The following is a 23,291-nucleotide window of genomic DNA, read 5'->3' on the forward strand; positions in this document are numbered from 1 at the left end:
AGACAACCTTAGAAGAGAGAGACAGTGTCTCCCTCCACTGCAAGGGCCATTATAAAAGCTTCCGGTTCCTAAGCTTAGGGCTCCCCTCCTACAAGGCAGCCCACTGATTGTACAGGTGTGGCCTCACACTCTCCATGCTGCCCTGTGGGATGTGCGGCTCAAATAACTGTACTTTTAAAATGCGGACACACTGGCTGCTGCTGTTGCTACGAGCAACCCTGTCCTCCCTCTATGACCAGGAGTTTCGTGTTGTAAAGTCTAAGACTCTTCACAGTTCTTGACAGAACGGTTGAGGTCTTTGACTCAGAAGAGGAAAGACAGAATCAAAAACTCTGTTCTCCACCCCCAACACAGAGTGAGGAAGCCAACATTATGTTTCCAAAAGATCAGAGCTCATAACACCAACTCTTCACACACTTACAGAATATAGAAGAAGAGGGAACATTTCCCAACTCTTTCTATGAGGGCGGAATTTCCCTGATACCAAAACTGGACAAAGACATGCCAGAAAACTACGGGCCAATATCCCTTATGAATACGGTTGCAAAAATGCTCAGTAAAATACTAGCAAGCTGAATGTAGCAACATACAAAAAGAATTATGCATCTAACCAAGCAGGCTTTATGCCAGGAATGAAAAGTTGGTTCACCGTATAAAAATTAATCAGTGTAGGGCTTCCCTGGTGGCGCAGTGGTTGGGAGTCTGCCTGCTGACGCGGGGGGCGCGGGTTCGTGCCCCGGTCCGGGAGGATCCCGCGTGCCGCGGAGCGGCTGGGCCCGTGAGCCATGGCCGCTGGGCCTGCGCGTCCGGAGCCTGTGCTCCGCAGCGGGAGAGGCCACAACGGTGAGAGGCCCGCGTACCGCAAAAAAAAAAAAAAATTAATCAGTGTAATACACCGTGTTAGGCAGACCTGCTCTAAAAAAAGAAAGTTACAGAAAATTCTTCAAATGAAAGGCTATTGGTATCACTGAGAAACTTGGAACCTCAGGAATCCAGGAAGACAAAGAGAAATAGTGAATACCCGGGTAAATATAATGGACGTTTTTCTCCTCTTCAGTTCTTTTTTTTTTTTTTTGCGGTACGCGGGCCTCTCACTGTTGTGGCCTCTCCCGTTGCGGAGCGCAGGCTCCGGACGCGCAGGCTCAGCGGCCATGGCTCACGGGCCCAGCCGCTCCGCGGCACGTGGGATCCTCCCGGACCGGGGCACGAACCCGCGTCCCCTGCGTCGGCAGGCGGACTCTCAACCACTGCGCCACCAGGGAAGCCCCTCCTTTTCAGTTCTTTAGCACATGAATGGCAATCAACAGCAAAAATTTTAACACCGTCTGATAGTGTTCTCAGTGTGGGTTAGTGTTACACAGAGAGGGCTGTCTCCCTTGTGGTGACAATTAAACGTAATGGGGTAGGTAGGCTAAGGGACTAGATGGGAGTGAGGGGGGTTCCTGCACCCACTTGAAGTGATGAAGTATCAGTGAAATAATCTGTTAAAAGTTACTGTACTCCTGGGCTTCCCTGGTGGAGCAGTCATTAAGAATCTGCCTGCTTGGGCTTCCCTGGTGGCACAGTGGTTAAGAATCCGCCTGCCAATGCAAGGGACACAGGTTCGAGCCCTGGTCCCAGAAGATCCCACATGCCGTGGAGCAACTAAGCCCATGCGCCACAACTACTGAGCCCACGTGCCATAACTACTGAAGCCTGCGAGCCTAGAGCCCGTGCTCCACAACAAGAGAAGCCACGACAGTGAGAAGCCTGCACGCCGCAACGAGGAGTAGCCCCCGCTCGCCGCAACTAGAGAAAGCTGGTCGGTGTGCAGCAATGAAGACCCAACACAGCCCCAAAAAAAAAAAAAAAAAATCAGGAAATGGGATGAAGGGAAAATAAAGACATATACACACCACTATATATAAAATAGATAAACAACAAGGACCTACTGTACAGCACAGGGAACTCTTCTCAGTACTCTATAATGACCTATATGGGAAAAGAATCTAAAAAAGAGTGGATGTACGTGTGCATAACTGATTCCGTTTGCTGTGCACCTGAAACTAACACAACATGGTAAATCAACTATACTCCAATATAAAATAAAAATTTTTTTTAAAGAGAAAAAAAAAGCAAGCCAGATGGGGGTAAAGTCGCCAGCACTCTCATGCAAAGGCTGTATGAGGACCACCAGTTCATCTCTGGTCCCTCTAGAGGCCAGAGTTGAAAGGACCACGCGCCCAGCTACGGATTTGCAGTGTCCTCAGAGGGGAACAAACCACTGCTAGAGGGGCACAGCTTTTAAACGTGGAGAATTTCTCCCCGTAGCCTCATATAGGGTAGTGGGAAATGTCCTCAATAATATTTCTGTAATAAATAAAACGCAAGTCAGCATTTCACCGAAGAGCACGTCAGAAAAGAAAAAAAAACTCTATAAGGGACTAAAAAATATCCCACGCTTTCAGTTTTCTGACAGTCCCACGATGAGATCTAGACTAAGGTGGTGCTTCTCAAGCTTGTCCACTGGAGTACCTCCAACAACAGGGAGCAGCCCTAAGGCACGTGGGGCTACAGCTGAGGCGTCTGCCACACCCACGGCATGCCTTTGGCATTCTCATCTTCAAACGCTCGCGCGAATTCTTTATTTGCTTCGTATAAAATAACGCTTTCAACTGCTGACCCCTGGAGGCGGCCGGCCTCAGGGAGAGTTTCCTGACTCCTCGAGTGAGTAAGGTGCTGTTGCATTAAGTGTCTGTTTTTGGAGCATTAACTGAACTGAAACGAGCTGACAGTGAATCCGGCCACCGGTTTCTTCTTCCTTGTGAGAGGATAGCGTTTCAGGAGCCCAGGCTCACGCACACGGGTAGGTACACAGCGCGCTCTCTGAGCTCCGTTAGGGTGGGCGCTTAGGAGAACACCGGGACGGCCCACCGCCGTGTGGGCCCTGTCAGTCTGTCCTGGCGGGAGCCCGGACCCCCGGGGTGCCTTCTTCCTGAGTCCCCGGCCACACCCAAGTCTGGGACGACTCAGTACACTCTCCCCTTCCCAGTCAAGAAAGCTCACTCATTACCTTCTTTACTTCTTTGGCACTAATGCGGTAATTTTCATTCCATGTAAATTAGAGATTTCTAGGAAAGATGGTAATACGCATACGTCGTTTAAAAAAATACATCTCCCCGATAAACACTGAAATGAGCGAGAGGAAGCAAAATTAATGAAGAAGACTCTGTCTACTCTAAAATTTTACAAGCCTCAGCCTGCATTAATTTGAATAAAGACATTGCAAGCCTTCATCCAGCTAAACCAAAACAAAACGAAACAGAAAAACCCAGGTGTGGGAGTAGTAAAAACACATGTTCCAAGACACCGGCAGTAAAGGAGCCAGAGAAGGCTCCTCCACCTCAACAGGAGGACGGGCAGGAGGAGGAAACGGTCGTCCTGGACGTCTGCCCCTCGATGGGCGGCCCCTGGGTCGGACCCGTCAGCCTCTCGCCGCCAGGGCTCTGCGGGGAATGGTGGTTTCCAGCACTGACGCCTGCCAGCAGCCGCAGCGAGAAGGCCAGTGGCGGCCCCCAGCCTGACTGGGCCACCCACACCCCTCTCAGCTGCCCTCAAGCTGCCGAGCTACCCTCCATCCAGTAAATCCCCACTTGGCTAAAGCAGGACAAAATTCGTGTCTGCTGGTGCCACCAGGAACTCTAACGGACTCAACAAGCATGATTCCTTTTGCACTTACCAACACAACTCAGAGACATATTAAACAGAAACTGCACAAACCACAAGATAAATGGATAAATCCCCAAGAACTGCATGGACTTTGAGACACCTGTCTCAGAAAGTCACAGACCCAAAAGACTTTTTTTTTTTTAAACTAAAGAAAAAAAAGATTTTGAGCTTCGTGTCTACGTAAGTTTTTAATTTAAGCTAAGTACAATTAAATGAAAGTTAAAAGTCAGCTCCTCAGTCTCACACTTCACATGTGTCTAGTGGTTTCTGTATTGGACACTGCAGGTTACAGAACATTTCCTTTATCACAGAGTTGTACTGGACGGAGCTGATATCAAGACGATGTGCTGTACATATATTTATATTCCATGGAATATTATTCAGCATAAAAAAAGAAGGAAATCCTGCCACTTGCCACACAAGGATGAACCTGGAGGACATTATGCTAAGCGAGATAATCCAGACACAGAAAAACAAGTACCATATGATCTCACTTGCATGTGGAATCCAAAATAATCAAACTCACAGAAGCAAAGAGTAGAAATGGTGATTGCCAGGGACTTGGGGGAGGGGGAAATGGGGAGATATTGGTCAAAAGCTACAGACCTCCCGCTATAAGGTGAAGACGTTCTGGGGATCTAATATATGGCTGGTGACTCTAGTTAATACTGGGAATTCCCTGGCGGTCCAGTGGTTAGGACTCGGTGCTTTCACTGCCGTGGCCCAGGTTCGGTCTCTGGTCAGGGAACTAAGATCCTGCAAGCCGCGCAACGTGGCCAAAAAAAACCAAAAAAATGCTGTAGTGTATACCTGAAATTTGCTAAGTGTTCTCCACACATACACACACACGTACAAACACACGTAACCATGCTGGGTGATGGGTGTGTGAATTAGCTTGACTGTGGTGCTGGTTTCACAGCGTGTGCACATCTCAATCATCACGTCGCGTACCTTAAATGTATACAATTTTTATTTGTCAATTGTGCCCCAATAGTGCTGGAAAAAGTAAATACTCACTTCCACACCTAATTTTGTAACATTTTCCTTAAAGAGGGCCTCCCGAGTCATATAAGCTTTGGGTCCTGCAGAGCCTGTCTCCTCCTGCCTCATCAACAAGCTGCAGGAAACACAGTCCCACCAGGTCCTTCTTCATTCGAAAGGGCTCAGAGGTCTCGAGCACGGGCTTTGAGGAACACAGATCTGGGTGGGAATTCCGGCTCTGCCACTTCTATCCGTGTGCCCGTAGGCAGGTCCTCTGAGTCTTAACCCTTAGTCTGAAAACAGGGGTAAACTGGTGTTTGCCCCACAGGGTGATGTGATATACCATCTCAGCGCAGCCGGCTCACAGTGAGCACAGCACACGCAGCCCACTGTAAGCACACAGTGAGTGTCAGCTATGACTGTTCTTTGGTGTTTTTGGAGTGAAGATTCATTCAGGAAATGCAGGTGAAAAAGGGCATTTTCAGACAAACAAAAGCTGAAGGAGTTTGCCGTAAGAAGACCTCCCCTACAGTATGTACTTCGGCACAAGGAAAATTGACCCTGATGAAAAGTCTAAGACGCAGAAAAGAATGAAGAGCAATGCAAGTGTAAATACGTGGGTCATTCTGTGAGCATTTACCGTGCAGAACAACAATAACAATGTCTTTCAGGGTCTACAGACAGAATGAAAATGCACATCAACAAAGGCTAATAAATTGGGAGGGAAGTAAATATAATTAAACTATTCTAAGGCCTTCCAAGAGGACGGTCAAGGTATTGATTACTCAGATCTTGGTAAGTTGGGTGTGCAAGTTTTAATCTAGGGTAACCCCCACCAAAAGAATAGAAACGGGGGGGAATTCCCAAGAGATCCAGTAGTTAGGACACAGTGCCTTCACTGCCCGGGCCCAGGTTCGATCCCTGGTTGGGGAACTAAGATCCTGCGAGCCACACAGCGTGGCCAAAAAATAACAAATACAAATGGGGTTTATAATTTCTGAATCAGTGGAGGAGAAGAAATGGAATGATAAAAAACACTCAGCCTAAAAGACAGCATTAAAGGAGAAAAGAACGAGTGAGACAAGGATGGTTCACAAATGGGATGTTAGGTTTAAACCAAAATATATCAGTTATTGCATTAAATGTAAATAGACTAAATGTTTCAGTTAAAAGACAAAGATTATCAGAATGTTCTTTAAAATTGTACCTTTTGCTAGTTATGATATTAGTCAAAAGAATTCTAATGGAACTTATCTAGAGTAAGAGGGTCAATTAAATGATAAATTTATAAATGATAAAATTTGTATTTACTTAATAACAGACTCAAAATGTGTACACTAAAAATTGACAGAAAAGGAGAAATAGACAAATCGATAATCTTAGTGGGATAGCTTCACACAGCTCTCTGAGTAACAGACAGAACAAGCCCACAAAAAGCAGTAAATATGTAGAAGATGTGAATAACATGACCTAATGGACACCTATGAACAACTATAAAACCCATATCCTTTACAAGCGCACATAGACCATTTTCAAGTATTGACTGTTATATGCCAGGACTGGGCACTTTTCCATACATTATCTCCTCCTCTTATCATCGTAAAGTTGTGAGACAGTCGTCTGGGCTAGAAATCTCCCATCTGCCCTCCCCACCCACTCACCCCTTCTCTATCTTCCTCTGTGTCCTGCAAAGCCGACCTGTGTGGGCTGCATTCACAGGCTCCTTTCCCCTCTGGCCTCTGGTTGGGTTTAGCCAGAATTGTTGGGAGAAAGAAGGGTAGAATAAGGGTATTTGTTCTCCCCACGCCTCTGCGGGGTTGCCGGGAGGGTCCCTGGGGATGGCTAAGCTCCAGGCAGCTGCCCTCTCCAAGTTCCTGTTCCCACCCCTCCCCCTGCGGCCTTCCAGGTGGCAATGGCCCAGCTGCTCTTAGTCCTGGGGGCTGTGCCATCCCTCGTGGGTCTTCCTAAACACTACCCACACCTTTCCAAACGCTCTTAAATTGCCCAGTTAGACTGTGCCATCTGTCTCCTGCAAAGACCCTGGCTGTGCCCCAGCATCCTATCTGCAGTTAAGGAAACGTAAGCTCAGGGAGGCCAGTGACTCACACGAGGTCGTGAGACCTCCTCTCACAAGTGCAGAATTAAGGACCGTCTCCCCCCTTGCTGGCATCGTTAATAAATCGTTAGCACGACCCTGGCACACCCCTTCCACTCTAGACAACTGTATGCCCTGTCAGTGTGTCTGAATAACTCCTGAATGTGAGTGGTCACGTGGCCTTTCTTGGTTTCTTAAACATCAGGAACGCTGTGTCTTCCACAGTACAGTATTCGGCTGTTCGTTAATTAATTTCTGCTGCATAACCTTTTAGAGGAAGCTGTTTAATAGCAATGATGACCTCTGAATTCAATACTGCGTGATATTTGATATTCTGTCCTCCTCCTCTGCTGTTTTTCAGATCGCCACGAAGTCATCTCCAAAGAGATACTGGAGCTGGACCCCTGGGAGAACCAGTGGAATGTCGTAGCCGTCAACGCGCTCATGCACGACAGCTACGATGTCTGCCTGGTGGCGAGGAAGAATCCCCGCGACCTCATCCCCCCACCTTCACAGTCAGTGGAGGAGGGTGGGGGGCACTGAGGTCTGTGTCTCTGTGGGACCCCCAAGGCGTCTTCCAAGGAGGCACTAGGGACGGAGAGCCCACGGCATGTGTGGGACGTGTGCACTGCATGCGTCGCAACCCTGTGCAGAGCGGCATGCGCCGAGCGCTGCAGGGGGTGTGTGCAGAGTCCGCCCTCTGGTACCCAGGCTTTGCAGTGTCTTCCCCAAGCTTGGAGGGTAAGGATGGAACCGCCTGCTTCACCCACAGTTGAGCATAATCAGAAAACAGCCACTCCCAAGATATAATTTAGGGATGACATTTAAACAACACATAGAAATCCATCTATTTTACTTACTGTCTATGCTTCTGGAAGCCCAGTGGATTCAAATAATGCATTTTGGTAGCTATTCTTCACCAATTTCCCAGGAGTTTCACATGCACAAGGCTCTTGTTTAAGCAGGAACGGTCGGTAAATTCCCTAGAGCTTTCCCAGGGGAAGACCATCCTAGACTGAGACGCTTTCTTCAGTGCAGAGCTGCGTGACTGTCATGACCGCTCCCCGTGTCCCCAGGTTCCAGCTGCTAACCCAGGCAGGAGGGACAGATCCATGGAAGCTGGAGCCGGTTGGAAACCTGCTTCTGCCACCACAAAACAGGACCAGTCAGACCCAGGGCAGGCTGTCCCGAGTAGGCTAGACTCTCAGAAGGCAGGGCCACACCTGTGTCTTTGCAGGTGTACCCCAAGTGCCCATGGCAGTGCCTGGCACATGCGTGGGTGTTTGGGTGGGCAGCCCGGGGATGCCCCTGCTCCAGCCATGTGACCACAGTGGAAGCTGCCAGTTTCCCTGGATGGGGTGAGGGGTGGGGGGGCATCGTGGGAGGGCCGTGACTTTTCTAGATGCACTGAGTTCGGGATCTAGGCTCTCGTCCCAGCTCTGCTTCTTAGCACGCTGCATGATCCTGGGCAGCCTAGCCTTTCTAAAGCCTTATTCTCCTCCCGTGCAGAATGGGAAGGAAAGTGCTCCCTAGGCTTGGTGGAGAATTGAGTGAGAAAGCGCTGAGCATAGTGCCTGTGCGACGCAAAACAGGAAGCGTGCTTTAGCTGCCGATACTTCCATTATCATTGTTGTCATAATCAGCATCTCCCGAAGCACAGTGCCCAGAACGCCCGGGCTTGGCGTGGCATCTTGGGGTTTCAGGGAGAGATGAGCATGGGGTCTGAGATCGCTCTGAAGCCCCGGCCCCCCAGGTCCAGGTGGGGTACTGATAACCCAGGGTTTCTTTTCGGCCCTGGGTGCCGCTCCTCTGACCCATATTTGTAACTCTGCCCTCCTGTTGTTGGATAGCGTGAGAGATTCTGCCTCAAACTTTTCCCTGTCTTCCCTGTTTTCACCTTAATTGAAGGCTGTCCCAATGTGGCACGGGGGGCACTCATAAAACTGGGACTGTTTGCTAGTTCTGTGCCTTGTGAGACAGGATGGTTAGGCGCCGCGCAGGGGCCATGGGGGAGGTGGTCCGGATGCTGACAGAAGCTGCAGCTGCCAGTCACGCCGGCTCAGTCTGTGCTCGTCAAGGAGGCGTCACCGTTCTCACTGATTGACTTTATAATGAGCAAACGCTCTAAAAATGGACATTAAATAAAATGCCACTGGTGGAAGATGGCTTTCATTTTGGTTTTCGTACTGCACTTCAATGCAATTTTCATCTGAGGAGGGGACGCTCAGCGCTTCCCGGGCAGGAAGCAGAGTCGGGGACGACCAGCCGCAAGGACGTCGGGAGCGGGGCCCAGAGGCCAGGACGTGTGAGGTGGGCAAGGGCGGCGGGGGGTGCGGTTCCCAGGGCGGCTGAAGCACCGGAGGAAGCCGAGGAAGCTAAGACAAGGAGGTGGGGCCGCACAGAAGACCCCCAAGGCCAGCCCAGGAGCCCGGCCTCGGTGCGTCGGCCACACGCCTCCCGGCGAGGAAGTCCTTGAAGACCGACCCCCACAGTCCAGTGTGTTCGAGCAGGGTGACAGCAGACACAGCAGTCGGGCAGGAGGCCTCGCGGGAGCCCGCGTCTCAGCTGAACCAGCCCATAGCAGTGGGAGCCGCGCAGGGCCAGTGCAGCCGGACGGAGGGCATCAGCAGTCCGCCGCGAGTCAGAGCCGGAGGTGCCAGAAGTTTGAGCACAAGAGCACAGTGGGTCAGCCAAACCCAAAGACCGGAAAATCTTTCAAAGGGTGGTGCCCCCTCCACCAGGGGCCCCTAGAGAGAGCCCCGACCAGATGGCCTACGCTGTCCACCCCAGGCCCTGCTGGAGCACCACGAGACAATAGCTGGGGGGTGCACAGTCAAGGCACCCCGCTCCTCCACCAACACCAGCACGCCCCGCCGGGGGGCCGCGGCTCTTCTTGTTCCCAGCTCACTGGCCATCGCAATCCCGTTCCCGTCTCCGGCGGTCAGCTTAGCACAACACGTGGACCACTCAGGGAAGGAGACATAAGGGAGCTCTACGGAGGGGCTTCGGGGAGAGGCCTTCTTGCTCTTTGACAGACGTGGAGAAGACAACGTGGGCTCTTCTGCTGAGACTTTTCTAGGCCGCGGGCCCCCTGGAACTGCAGAGACTGCGCTGCCGTGAGGAGCAGGCTGCAGCCGGTCCAGAAAGCCGGGCGGGATGGGGGATGGGAAGGCCCCGGTCCTGGGCGACACAGCAGAGCCACAGAATGAACCAGCCACAGGACTTCCTGCTAGATGCTCACTGTTAGGATAAATGTTCCTTACTGTTCAGGCTGCCTGGAGTTACCATTGCAGCCCGAGATTTCCGAACGATACTCCAGCCTTCCTCTGCCAAAGTCGCTTTTTCCTGGGATGACACATGTCACCTCTGCCAAAGGGGAGGGCTCAGCCCTGGTCCCTGGGACGTCTGGTGATGAGGTGCTTTGGTTCTTGCAGTGAGGAGAGGTGTGTACACCTGGCGAGTGCCCGTGGTTCACGATCCCGAGCCATTTCTTAGCTATCTCTAGGATATTTCTTTTCTCTCTGACCTTTGACGTTGTTGATTACAGCATATCCCACCCACCACCTGTTTTTGTAAATAAATTTTATTGGAACACAGTTATGCTTACTGTGTACCTATTGTCTGTGACAGGTTTCACAATGTAACAGCAGGGCCCTGGAAGTGCTGTAGAGACCTCTGGCCCTTTCAGAAAAAGTTTGCCAACTTCTGGTGTATTCCATCAAACTTTCTTGAGGAAAAATACTGAGCTAAGGGAATATGTAAATTATAAAGGAATATACATGCATATTCCTCTGTTTTTACATATATAACATTTTACATATCTATAAATATATATAACATGGTTCCATTCCATTCTTCTTTCATTCAACAGTGTGTCTTACAGAGACTATTCCATATGCTCTCCTTTTTTAACAGCTACATAGGATTCCATCACTGATGCAGCATAATTTCTTTAACAAACCACCAAGCGGTGGGTGTTTCCATTGTTTCCTCCAGCTGTTCTTTTTTTTTTTTTTTTAATTCTCTTGGATGCACCCTGTGGCATGTGGGATCTTAGTTCCCCGACCAGAGATTGAACCCACGCCCCTTGCATTGGAAGCTCGGAGTCTTAACCACCGGAGCACCAGGGAAGTCCCCTTCTTCCAGCTGTTCTTTGAAGGGGACTCCATTCTTTGCTTTAGGCTCTGACACCAAAGTCCAGGCTGGGGGCTGTTTAGGGGGTGGGGTCTGCACTGCACTTAGGTTCTCTACGGAAGCTCAGGAGCGTTAGAGGTGGATGCAGGAGCCTACCTAGCCGTGCTGTACATGGCCTCAGGCCACTTAGAGACAGGACAGGTAGCAGCCACGTCTTCGGGAACAGACCAGTCTCCTGCAGGCGGGTCTGAGCTGGGCAGGGAGCCATCGGGAGCGAGCGGGCAGGGGGCACCGAGAGGACACCCCTGGCAGGCTGTGCCCATCCTGCAGCGTCAGAGGCTCAGCGGTGGATGGTCTCCACCGGCCGTGGAGCCCAGGACAAATACACGGGTTGGAAAGAGCTAACAAGCTCCAGTTCCAGGACAAACATGAGGCTTTTCACACCAAGGCCACCAGTTTCAGGTCAGAGGCAACCCCACTGAAGGCTTGTTTCTCAGCCTTCCCAGCGATGTGGGTCTGTAGAGCGACATTCCAAAAGGGAAGTGCGCCAGTGCAGGACCTGCAGCCTCTGAGAGCGTGGACCGGGGGGGGGGGGGGGGGGGGGGGGGGGGGGGGGGCGGGGGCAGCCCCCAGCCCGGACCTGACGGCCCCCAGCTCTGAAGCAGCCACTCTCTCCCCTTCTCCACCTCTGCTGAGCACACACGAGACACTGCCAGGCTGTCGAGAATAAAGCCAGAGGCCACCGCGCCGTGAAGGGATCGCTCAAAGGGAAGGTGGTCAGCACGTTCTGAGCGCTCTTCCGGAGCCCGGCCCTGCTCCCCACGCGGTCATGTCCTGGAGGAGAGGAGAGACCTCAGGGGCAGCGAAGCGACCTCCTGTGAGGGGCTGGGGTCCAAACCCAGCTCTCCAGGCAAGCGTGCAGCACAGCCCATCGCCGCCAGGTGTCGTGCCGTCTCACACCTGCGTGGTTCAGAAGTCCACGCAGGGTCTCAGGGAGCCACGGTCGGGGCGTTGGCAGGATGCGCTCCCCCTGGAGGCTTTGCGAAGAACCCACGTCCCTGGCTTTTTCAGTCTCTAGAGGCCACTGGTGTTTCCTGGCTTGTGGCTGTTCCTCCATCTTCAAAGCTGACAACCCATCCTCACATCTCCTCCTCCAACACCCCCCTTCTGATCCCCTCCCACCGGTGAGGACCTGAGATTGCGCTGGGCCCACACAGATATCCAGGACCACCTTCCCATCTTAAGGGCATCTGATTGGCAGTTAATTCCCCTTTGCCATGAAGGGTTCCGTGGGTCAGCATGCACACGTCTGGGGAAAACCATTGCTCTGCCTACACACCATCCAACGCGTAGAACTGCCCATAAAGCACGTCTGTTCACGGTCTGTGTGGGATTTCACGTGGACACCAAGGGCCGGGGCCACTGGGGCACAAGAGCAGGTGTAAATGCAGGCGCTGTCGGAGGCCCCATGACATCCCCGTGGGGGACAGTGAGAGGGAAAGGCTCCCCTCACCTGCGGGATGACCTCCGTTCTGCTCTAACAAGGGCCACAGGTTCAAAGTAAGGTGACCACTACACGTGAGCCATCACACAAGTGACTCACTTCTCTGAGCAAAGTGACACTAACTGCTGGGGCAGCCTGGCGCGGGGGGGTTGGGGGGAGTGGTCCTGCGGCCAGTCCGCGGGGCAGGTGACTGGCGGGCTTGGGCGTGCTGGAGAGCTGAACAGGACGGGCATTCCAGACCCAGGAGCAGCCTGTGCTGAGGCCCCGCGAGGGGAAGGGCGTGGTGGGCGGTGTGAGGGCAGGCGGCCGCACTGGCCAGGCTGAGTGGGCCGCGTCACCATCACCACACCTCCCGGTCACCATCCTGGGGTCCGGCCGTCCCCTCCTGGGGTGCCTGCCCACCCCCCCCATGCCTCTCCGGGCTGGCATCTCCCAGAGCCTCAAGCAGCGGAGACACACGGTCAGTGAAGCAGCTCCTCCCCCTGGTGGCTGGACCGGACAGTGTTCCTGCAACAAGGCTGCAGCTGGGAGCCCTGACACCAGGACACGCTCCCTCCCTGGGGGCCAGGGAGCCACCTGCAGGTGCAGAGCTGCTCGGACACCACCTGGATGGCTGGGCTCAGGAGAAGCTAGAACCTGGGACAGAGTCCCTTAGGGTTGTCTACAACAGGGAACAGAAAGAAGGCCTACGCCTACGAACGGGTAAGCAGAAACGCTGGGAAAATGGGCAAAGAGATGAGCACATTTCACAGAAAGGGCGCCTGGAGTGGCCACTAAACCACGAGAAGGTGCTCAACCTCTAGGATCAGGGAAGAGCAAGTCCACCTGGAAGAGGGACCACTTCACGGCCTCGTGGGCAGGAGCGGAGGCAGTCCTGGGGGCGCTGTGCGGGCCCCGCGCTGGATGCGCTGGAGAGGCCCGAGAAGCCCCTACGGAGAACAGTGGGGCGTCACCGGCTCAGGCCCCACCCACCCTCCTGGAGGCCGAGCGCGTGCCCCACCCCCCCACCAGCTCTCACTGACACTCACAGCAGTGTTCCTGCGATGGGGGTAAGGAAACAAACCAGTGCCCTGGACAGGAGAAAGGACGAGAGTCCAGGTACAGCTGTGCTCGGAACCCCCCGCGGAAGTGAAGGAGACCAAACCAGAACACACGTCTGTGTGGACGAACCTCAGAGACAGAGCACCGAGCGAAGACAAGCAGTGAATCATCGATTCTGCATTACGCCACGCCGTCAGGCTTAAGACACACGAAAGGACGCCGTTTGACTCAGAGACCCAGCCGTGTGTCGTAGAAGAGTAACACGCTGGGTGGAAGAACTCCGCCGACCGCGGCTGGCGGCCAGGAGGGAGGGAAATGGGGTGCAGGAGGCCTTGGGGGCCGCTCACCTGAGCCCCACCACGGGGGGCCCTCCCAAGGCCAGCCAGCGATGTCAAGTGCACCCCGACACAGACGCTCCCGACGTTTCCTTTTCGGTTCCCTTACCACCCTCCCTTCTGTGTCAAGGACAGGTCCCCGCGGGGCGAGGACATCTTTACATCTCTCCAGCATGAGCTAATCTCCCCTTACACCTGGAAGACCAGCCTTTCTCGGACAATCGGGCAGATGGAGCTAGAACCTGAGGAAGCACTCGTGGGCTGGGTGGTTCCCAAACTTCAGAGTTTAGAGCAGAAGTCGGCAAACTTTCTCCGTAAAGGGCCAGAGAGTAAATATTTTAGGCTTCGTGGGCCAGATGGTCTCTACTGCATAGTCTTTGCTGGTTTTTGTTTTGGGGCTTTCCCCACATCCTTTCAAAATGCAATTCTCGCACTGAAGCCGGTAGGTTTACAGAGATCACCGGGAGGGTGTATAACTCAGAGGCCTAGGCCCCATCCCAGACGCTCTGTGCCGGGAAGTCCAGGGGGAGGCCTGGGACTAGGCATTTTCCTGTGCACGCTGCCTCCTTCTCCACCCCACCCCTACCCTCCCTCTCACTCCACCCTCCCCCCCCCCGCAGACTCTCCTGCAGGGAGAGGCTGTCCCCGTGGCCACTACCATCAGTCCCCTGGGACCCCAGGAAGGCCCATGATGCTGGAGTCGCCCTGGTATGGGCCTCCCGTGCCCTCCAGACCGGAGCTCCTTGGGGCAGGGACCAGGTCCGGTCTCCTCGTGCCCCGGGGCCGATCTGGCCTGGCCCATAACCGGCCCGCAGAGGGAAGGAACCTGCGGCCACAGCTCCGTTAAGCAAATCCCGCAGCCCCCAGGCCCTGCAGTCGGCCTCCCCTCACTCAGCTCACCACCTCCCGCTTGTGGTTCCTTTCTCTCCTTCCAGCCCCACCCTGCCCGTTTTACTCTGTCTCGTCTATCTGTTCTGCCTGGGCCGCAGCGTCGCACGAACTGTTCCTGGGGATGCCAGCCGGGGCACCTCTGAGCAGCAACGGGAGGAGGGCTTTGGGGCCCAGAGACAGAAGTCATGGCTGGGCTGGTGCAGCCCCAAAACTGCATCCTCAGCTTGCAGAAACACCTTCTGACAAGGCCAGGTCGATGGGTAGCAAAAGAATTCCCTGGTGGAATTTCCAGCGAAGGAAAACAGGCCTTGGCTAAGCAGCCGAGCAGATCATGGAATGAAGACAGAGACAGGCAAGCACAGTTTGTAACAGCTTTATTGAGATAAAACTCACTTGTCATAAAGGTCGCCCACTTAACAGGTACAACTGGGTGATTTAGTGCATTCAGAGCTGTGCAACCATCACCACAACCAGTTTTAGAACATTTTTCTCTCCCCAAAAGGAAATCCCAAGGATAGAAGGAAATAATGGGTAAAAGACACTTGGGATTGGGGCGTTAGGATGAAGAGACTTCATTGATCACAGATCTCGGCTCCTCCTCGTTATTCTCTGATACAAACAGGTACTGTCTGAAATCGGCCTATTCGTGCTCATTAGAAAAAAAGAAACCCCACACCCTTTAGCAGTCACCCCCTCATCTCCTGCACCACCCCCAGCCCTGGCAGCCACTAATCTGACTTGTGTCTCGACAGACTGCCTCTTCTGGACACCGTGCACAAACTGTGGTCTCCTGGGACTGTCTTCTTTCACTTAGGGCGATGTTTTCGGAGCTCACCTATGTTGTAGCAGGTCTCGGTGCTTCACTTCTTTTTGCTATCCATTGAATGGATGGACCACCTTTTATTTATCTATTTTTATTTTTATTCATCTCTTCCTTATTTGATGGGTTGTTGCCACTTTTTGACTCTTGTGAACAGCACAGCTGTGAACATTTATGTACAAGTGTCTGTTTGAACATCGCTTTCCATTCCTTTAGGCACATATTTAAGAGTGGAATTGCTGGGTCGTAGGGCACCTCACAGGAAGAACATTTAATAGTTAAGCAATAAGTCATTCATCTAAACTTAATATTAAGCATTTAATCATTAGTCATTCAATCATCTGAGGAATAGCCAGACTGTTTTTCAAAGCGGCGCCACCATTTTAAATTCCCACCAGCAGCGTGTGAGGGTTCTGATTTCTCCACATCCTTGACAACAGTTATTGTCTGTCTTGTTAAATACAGTTACCCTATCTGTGGGAAGTGGCATCTCATTGTGGTTTTAACTTGCTCATTTCCCTGATGATGAGCATCTTTTCATGCAATTATTGGCCATTTATATACCTTCTTTGGAGAAATATCTATTCAAATAATTCATCCATTTTAAAATTGGACTATTTGTCTTTTCATTACTGAGTTGTGTGTTCTTTATATATTCTAGATACAAGTCCCGTATCATTTTTTTTTCTGTTCAATTTTTTTATTTGGTTACTTGTGCACTTTAGGTGACATAGCTAAGAAACCATTGTCTAATCCAAGGTCAAGAAGATTTACACCTAGGTTTCCTTCTAAGAGTTTAAAGTTTTGGCTCTTACATTTAAGTTTTTTATCCATATTGAGTTAAATTTTGTATATGGTGTGAAGTAGAGGTCCAAATATATTCTTCTGCAGACAGACATCCAGTGGTCCCAGTACCATTGGTTGGAAAGACTCTTCTTTCCCCCATTGAATTATCTTGGCATCTTTGTTGAAAATCATTTGACCACAAATGTATGAGTTTACTTCTGGGTTCTCAGTTCTGCTCCACTGATGTGTCTGTCCTTATGCCAGGAACATACTTTCTTAATTACTGTAGCTGTACAGTAAGTTTTGAGATTCGGAAGTGTGAGTCTTCCGATGTTATTCTTCTTTTTCTAGGTTGTTTTGATTATTCTGGGTCTCAGATTTCCATATAAATTTGAGGATCAGCTTTGTCAATTTCGGCAAATAAATCAGCTATGATTTTGAAAGGGATTGCATTGAATCTATAGATCAATTTGGCCAATATTGCTATTTTAACAATATTATGTCTTCTAATCCATAAACACAGATGTCCTTCCATTTATTTAGATATTATTTCAGTGAAGTTTTGTAGTTTTCAGTGCATCTTGCACTTCTTTTATTAAACTTATTCCTAAGTACTTTTGAGCTATTTTAAATGTAATTTGTTAATTTAATTTACAGGTTGCTTCATGCTAATTTTTAGAAACACAATTGATTTGGATAGGGTTGCCATATTTAGCAAATGAAAAACAAGACGCTCAACTAAATTTGAATTTCAGATAAACAACAAATAATTTTCTTAGTATGTCTCAAATGTTGCACGGGACACACTTATTCCAAAACATTAATCGCTGCTTATCTGAAATTCAAATTTAACTGGGCATCCTGTATTTTATCTGTAGGCAACCCTACATCTGGCAAAATGAACCAGGAGGCCCTAGACAGGGCACTGAGGCCCAGATGAAGATGGGAAAGTTACGAGACTCCGAGAGTGAAAAATGAAACCTCCAGCCCCTTCCCCCAAGTCAGCTGTCAGACCCCTGGCTGCCAGGCCTGTACCCGACCCACACCAGAGAAGAAAAGGAATCTTCCATCAGAATGGCTTCAGACTTCTCAACAGCACTGGTGACAAGTTTGAAATTTTGAGGAAAAATGATATCCAACCCAGATTTTTGTACAGCAACCAGACTCCACACCAGGGTGAAAGCAGAAGAAAGACATTTTGGCACACAGGGACCCATGGGCACTGCCTTAGGATGCACTGGAGGAAGCGAAGTACCCACCCAAACCAGGGAGGCCACCAGGAAAGAGGAAGGCAGTGTCTGAGAAAGGAGATTCCACCCCAAGGAGACACAAAGGGACCTCCCTGGCGAGAAGTCCCAGGATGGCAGGTGGGGGGCAGGCCTGGAGGGCACCCGTCCACACAGGAACCAAAGGAGCAAGAGGGAAGGAAACAAGCAGAAACACTTAGAGATGACCCAGTTTTGTTCACTATGTCGAGAGGTATGATAGAATTTGTCAAAGAATGGGGGGATAACTTAGCACTTACAAAGCGCTTACAAAATCAAACAAATGAAAATATGAACTGTTAGCTGTAAGAGGAAAAAAAAAGTCTTAGGAGGGAAGAGGAATCATAATACACTATTCTGCTTGACTGAGTAATATGTACACAGTCATTATGAGATTAGCACCGAAGTGATTAGCCAAAATCGGTTTTTCTTAATATTTTTATTTTATTTCATTTTGGGCCAAGCCATATGCCTTGTGGGATCTCAGTTCCCTGACCAGGGATCGAACGCGTGCTCCCTGCAGCGGCAGTGCAGAGTCCTAACCACTGGACCGCGAGGGAAGTCCCCAGCCAACATTATTTTACAGCTACGTTGGGATTGTGGTGGGTTGGTGGGGGATGCGTGGGGAGGTGTAAGAAAGAGAACCTGACCTTCAATTATAGGAAGTCAGCAGAAAACGTCTAAAGTTAAAAATCAGGAATCATAAGCACGTTACATGGAGGTAAACACCAGAAGAAAAAATTAAATGAGTTGATAACGGTTGCCTTTGAGGGGTGGGGGTCCAGAGTGGAGTTAGGGCATGGAATTGCTTTTCGTTTTAAGGCACGTGGTCCTTTCAAACCTGTAAATGTATTACTTGCATCAAAATAAAGTAAATTAAAAAATAAAGTCACAGGACTTCCTTGGCGGTCCAGTGGTTAAGACTACGCCTTACAATGCAGGGGGTGCGGGTTCGATCCCTGGTTGGGGAGCTAGGATCCCACATGCCTCGTGGCCAAAAAAACAAAACATAAGACAGAAGCAATATTGTAACAAATTCAATGAAGACTTTAAAAACGGTCCACATCAAAAAATAAAGTCACTACCTTACACATAATCAAAAACTAACTCAAGACGGATCATAGACCTAAATGTAACTGCTGAAACTACACAAGCTCTAGAACCAAACATAGGAGAAAATCTTTGGGACCTTGCATTAGACGGAGATTTCTTAGATGTGACATCAAAAGCACAATCCATAAAAGAAAAACTTGACAAACTGGACTTTGTAAAAATGAAGAACTTATGCTCTTCGAAAGACACTGTTTAGAGAGTAAAAAATGAGCCAAAGCTGAGGAGAAAATAGCTATATTATTATATAACTGATAAAAGATCTTTAGCCAGAATTTGTAAAGAACTCTCAAAACTCAACAATAAGAAAATCCAAACAGCTCATTTTTTTAAATGGGCAGAATATTTGAAAAGATACTTCAACAACAACAAAAAAATCTATGGATCACAAATACACACATGAAAAGAGGCTCAGTATCACTAGTCATTAGGAAAAGATAAATTTAAAACCACAATGATACCACATCAGAATGACTGAACTTTTTTGGGGGGCGGGGGGCGGGGGTGGTTTGGCCATGCTGCGTGGCCTGGGGATCCTAGTTCCCCCAACAGGGATCAAACCCAGGACTACGGCAGTGAACGCGCCGAGTCCTAACCACTGGACCACCAGGGAATTCCTGAGAATGACTAAAATTTTTGTAAAAACCTGACACAACCAACTGCTGATGAGGATGCAGAGCAACCGGAATTCTCCCACATGGTTGGTGGGACCACAGAAGGGTACCACCACCCTGGAAAACAGTTTCGCGGTGAAGCCTACGACTCGGCAGTGCTGCTCCCAGATATTTACTCAAGAGAAATGAAAACTTAGCTTCCCACACAAACCCGCACACAGTGTTTAAAGTGGTTTTTCTCATAATTACGCAAATCCCGAAGCACGCCAAATGCCCTTCACCTGGAGAACGGAGCACTACTCTGCCATAAAGAGGAACGAACCAGGGGGACTCCAACAACATGGGGGCTCTCCAAGGCTTCCTGAGCGGAAGGAGCCCGCGAGGAAGCCGACACACCACGTGGGTCAGTTTCTGTGACATCACGGGGAAGGTGAGACCGCAGGGAGCAGAAAACACGTCCGTGGTGGACAGGAGCTGAGAGTGGGGGACAGGCCAGCCACAGAGGCGCGTGCGAAGCTGGGATGACGGAACCCTTCTGTGTTTTGACTGTGGTGGCAGCCCCAGGGCTGTATGCGTTTGTCAACATCTGTATAACTGTACAGGAAAAAGGGTACGTTTTAGTGTATGTAAATTATGCTCTCATATTTTAAAAAGGAGGCAAAAAGCTAGTGCAGAGAGTAGAAGTGTGAACTGGCCAAGGAAACATAGGCAGACATCCTGGGGGCTGTCTGAGGTTGGGTGGATTTGTGGTGGGTCCAGTCTGGCCAGTATCACCATGCTCCACAGGCCAGCGAGGAGAAGGGAGACGGCCAGATTCATCCATAGCTTGTGCCAGACGCATGCTTCAAAAGACAGGCACAAGGGCGTTAGTGCTATTTATACATGTAGAGAAACCATCACCACAGTAAGGCTAGCTAACATCTGTCACCATATATCATTGCAAACTTCGAGTGTGTCTGCGAAGAGAACTTTTAAGATCTATTCTTTTAGATCTTAGGCCATCGGTTCTTATCTATTGAGATGCCGGGTCAGGGAGGGAAGGGGGAAGAAAGGAGAGCACTGACGGGAAAGTAAAGGCCTGGATGTCTCCCCGGGATGCAGATCAGCCATCTCAGAAGTAGTTCCAAACTCCCGTGGGCTTTCAGGACCTCTAGGGCCCTGCCAATTCTAAATCCCGGGGTGCTGTGAGATAATTATAGCAAGGAAAATGTGTTCCACGACTGCCAAGGTACAACACACAGCGGAAGCAGATGGCATTAAGAAATCGGGCCCAACCTGGGGGTGCGGGGGAGGCTGCGTTAGGTGGAAACACCTGTGCCGTGATGCGTGAGTTTTGTCTGAGCAGAGGGGAGCCTGCAGGTTGGGGAACAGGAGGAGGAGGACGCATCCCAGCACACAGAGTAGGTGTGAGGAAGAGCACTGGGCAGGGCAGGGCGGGGGGAGGGCTGAGGCTGGGGAGACAGGCGCGCGGAGCTTCTGCAGAGAGCTACTGTCTGAGCGCCAAGAGGGCTCGGTTCCACGTGTGGGCAGTGGTACCTCTCAGAGCTGCGGGTGATGGTCAGTACCTGTTGTTCTCTTCTTCCATAATGATGGAGCACTGTGTTTATGGATGTCAGCTGAATGCACAGCCGTGTGAAACAATGATCAGACATCTAGACTCAGCAATTCTGCTCCCAGATACAGACCCAAGGGAAATGAAAAGACCTGTACACAAATATTCAAAGCAGCTCCATTAAAAATAGCCCCAAACTGGAAATAACCCAAATGTTCATCAACAAGAACGGGGGTAAATAGATTGTAGTGGAAAACCACAGAGCATTTAAAAAAAAAAAAAGAGCAAATTACTGCACACACAACAAGGATGACTCTCACAGACATAAGGTTGAGTGCCAGACACAAAAGATCCCATGCTGAACGCTTCAATGTACTCAAAGTTCCAAAATAGGCAAAGATCATGGACAGCAACAGAGGTCAGGATAGTGCTTACCTGGAGGAGGTCTTGAAACTGGGAGCCACACAGGGAGCCTACAGAGGCACTCAGGGTCTGTCTTGGTCCTCGGTATGGTGACCCAGGTATAGACACATGCGCACACTTTTCACGCTGTGTATTTTAGTCAGGGTAAGCTATACATGCCCCAGGCTCCCTTGCAGCTATGTGTGACAATGGATTAAATTCTGGCCTACGAGATATATGTGCAAGTTGTGTGTGCAATTTCTAAAGAAGGTCTTTAAAGGAAGGAAGTGTGACTCTCCCTTCCTCCCTCCTGTTGGCTGGAATGCAGATGTATGGCTGGCGCTCGAGCAGCTATGTTGGACTATGAGGTGTCACACGTGGCCGAGCAATAATATAGAAGGAGCCCGGGCCTCTGAGACCATGGAGACTGGCAGCAGCCCTGGGATGGCTACTTCCAGACTCCTTGAAACTTAGAGAAATGAAGTATCTGAGCTGCTGTTATTCGGGATTTTCCGTAACAAGCAGCCAAACGTAATCGTAAGTGATACAGACACCATGGAGGACAAGTGAGCAACGAACAGGAGTGCTTTAGAAGCCTGTGGAGGGTGGACTGGACAGGGCCACCCAGGAGGGAGGAAGGACAGTTACTGGGTGATGCATTTGTCCTGGCAGTGGACGCTGTGCCCAAAGAAGGGCGATGATGGTGGGGGATAGGCCGGAAGACATGGAGGAGGTCAGTGTTGGACGTGGATGTGATGACCACAACAGAGCAGTGAGATGGGTTCAAATTTCTGAGTCTGGGAATTAGGAAAGTGATGATTCTGTTAAACACAGTAGGAAACAAGGCAAAGAGAATGTTTGTGAAGCAAGGGGACAAACTTGATTTTCCCTTCTTGCTCATATACTAATTTTCTGAGTCCTTTTAGACCCACACTAATTTCCAGTGGGCTCTTACTAATAAAGAATTGCTTTTAACAAAACTCAGGGGAGTGATTTGTGGGCACAAAGGGGACCGTCAATTACCGACTGACGGACCCCCCTTTAGGAAGCACCCAGCATGCTAAGTGCTTTACACACTTTTGCTCACTGAGTTCTCAGTCCTGCGACACAGTTCAGGAGATCACGCCTCGGGTTAAGCTACCTGCCCGCAATGCCAGGGCTCATCAGACACCTGGGTTTGAAGCCGGGCCTTCCGACTCCAAAGCCTGAACTCGGAATCTCGACAAGAGTGCTCTTCAAAGCAGCCTGGGCTGAGCACGAAGATGCAGGCCTGCCTCGCACATGGAAGGCGTCCCCCCGATGGACAAGCCCGGATCTGCCACACGGGAGCTAGGCGCACTCAGCAGACCCTTTCTCGCTCCAGAGCACCTGTCTTTCAAGCCCCTTGTGTCACCGCAAAGTCCCTCTTGCACATCAGAACACAGACACGCCGCCTCTTGTCTTTGGCCACTTCCCGCAGCAGCCCTGACCTCCTCGGGGGAGGAAGCTGGGCTTGGAAAGGACACAGGAAAGACACAGCAGCTACCACGGCCCCAGGCCTGACCCCCGGGCCCGTTCCCGTCCTGCCCCGACCCCGGTCACTCAGGATGGCGGAGGGACACTGGACCCTGGGCGCCGGGCGTCCCTCTACCCCTGCGACTCCCAGCAGTGCTGCCGTCATTCACTCAGCAAACACTGCCGAGCAGCCCCCCGCGCCCTTTGCCAGAAGCCCGAGCAGGAAGGCAGGCGGCTGACCCGCTTTCTCAGAGGTAACTGGGCAGCGCAGGGTAGCGCATATACAGGAGGCTCAGCCCGGCGCCTCGGGGCTCCCCTCCCCTGGGGCCGGAGGCCTGTGGAGCCCAGCCCCTCCCCTGAAGGGAGCCGGCCAAGCGTCCCTGCAGGAGGTGTTGGGAGCAGAGCGGAAACGTGGGACCCACTGGTCTGCGGAGGCTGTGAAGCCTGGAAGGTGCTCAGAGCAGCCCCTGTGCACCTGGCAGTCAACAGAGTGCCAGGTGGCTCTGGGCTGCCCCAGGCCTTAGTCTGCAACTGTCGCCCAGTTCCAGGGAAATGAGAG

General features: G+C 51.0%; 1 protein-coding gene across 6 annotated transcripts in view; it reads left to right on the forward strand.

Annotated features, from left to right (window-relative positions):
* KBTBD12 (kelch repeat and BTB domain containing 12) overlaps positions 1-23,291 on the forward strand; it is a 72,777-nt gene that overhangs the window by 47,408 nt on the left and 2,078 nt on the right. For 2 of the 6 annotated variants that reach the window (XM_028478424.2, XM_028478425.2), the window contains exon 6: positions 7,146-10,501. In XM_028478424.2, coding sequence (XP_028334225.1) covers positions 7,146-7,327 — 182 coding nt within the window. In that variant the 3' untranslated portion in view covers positions 7,328-10,501. Of the gene's footprint in view, positions 1-7,145; positions 10,502-17,173; positions 19,104-23,291 lie in introns of those variants that run through there. The other 4 variants (XR_003676677.2, XR_003676676.2, XR_003676678.2 and 1 more) reach the window with 4 other exon arrangements.

Source organism: Physeter macrocephalus, chromosome 18 (assembly GCF_002837175.3).
Source record: "Physeter macrocephalus isolate SW-GA chromosome 18, ASM283717v5, whole genome shotgun sequence".
Lineage (NCBI taxonomy): Eukaryota > Metazoa > Chordata > Mammalia > Artiodactyla > Physeteridae > Physeter > Physeter macrocephalus.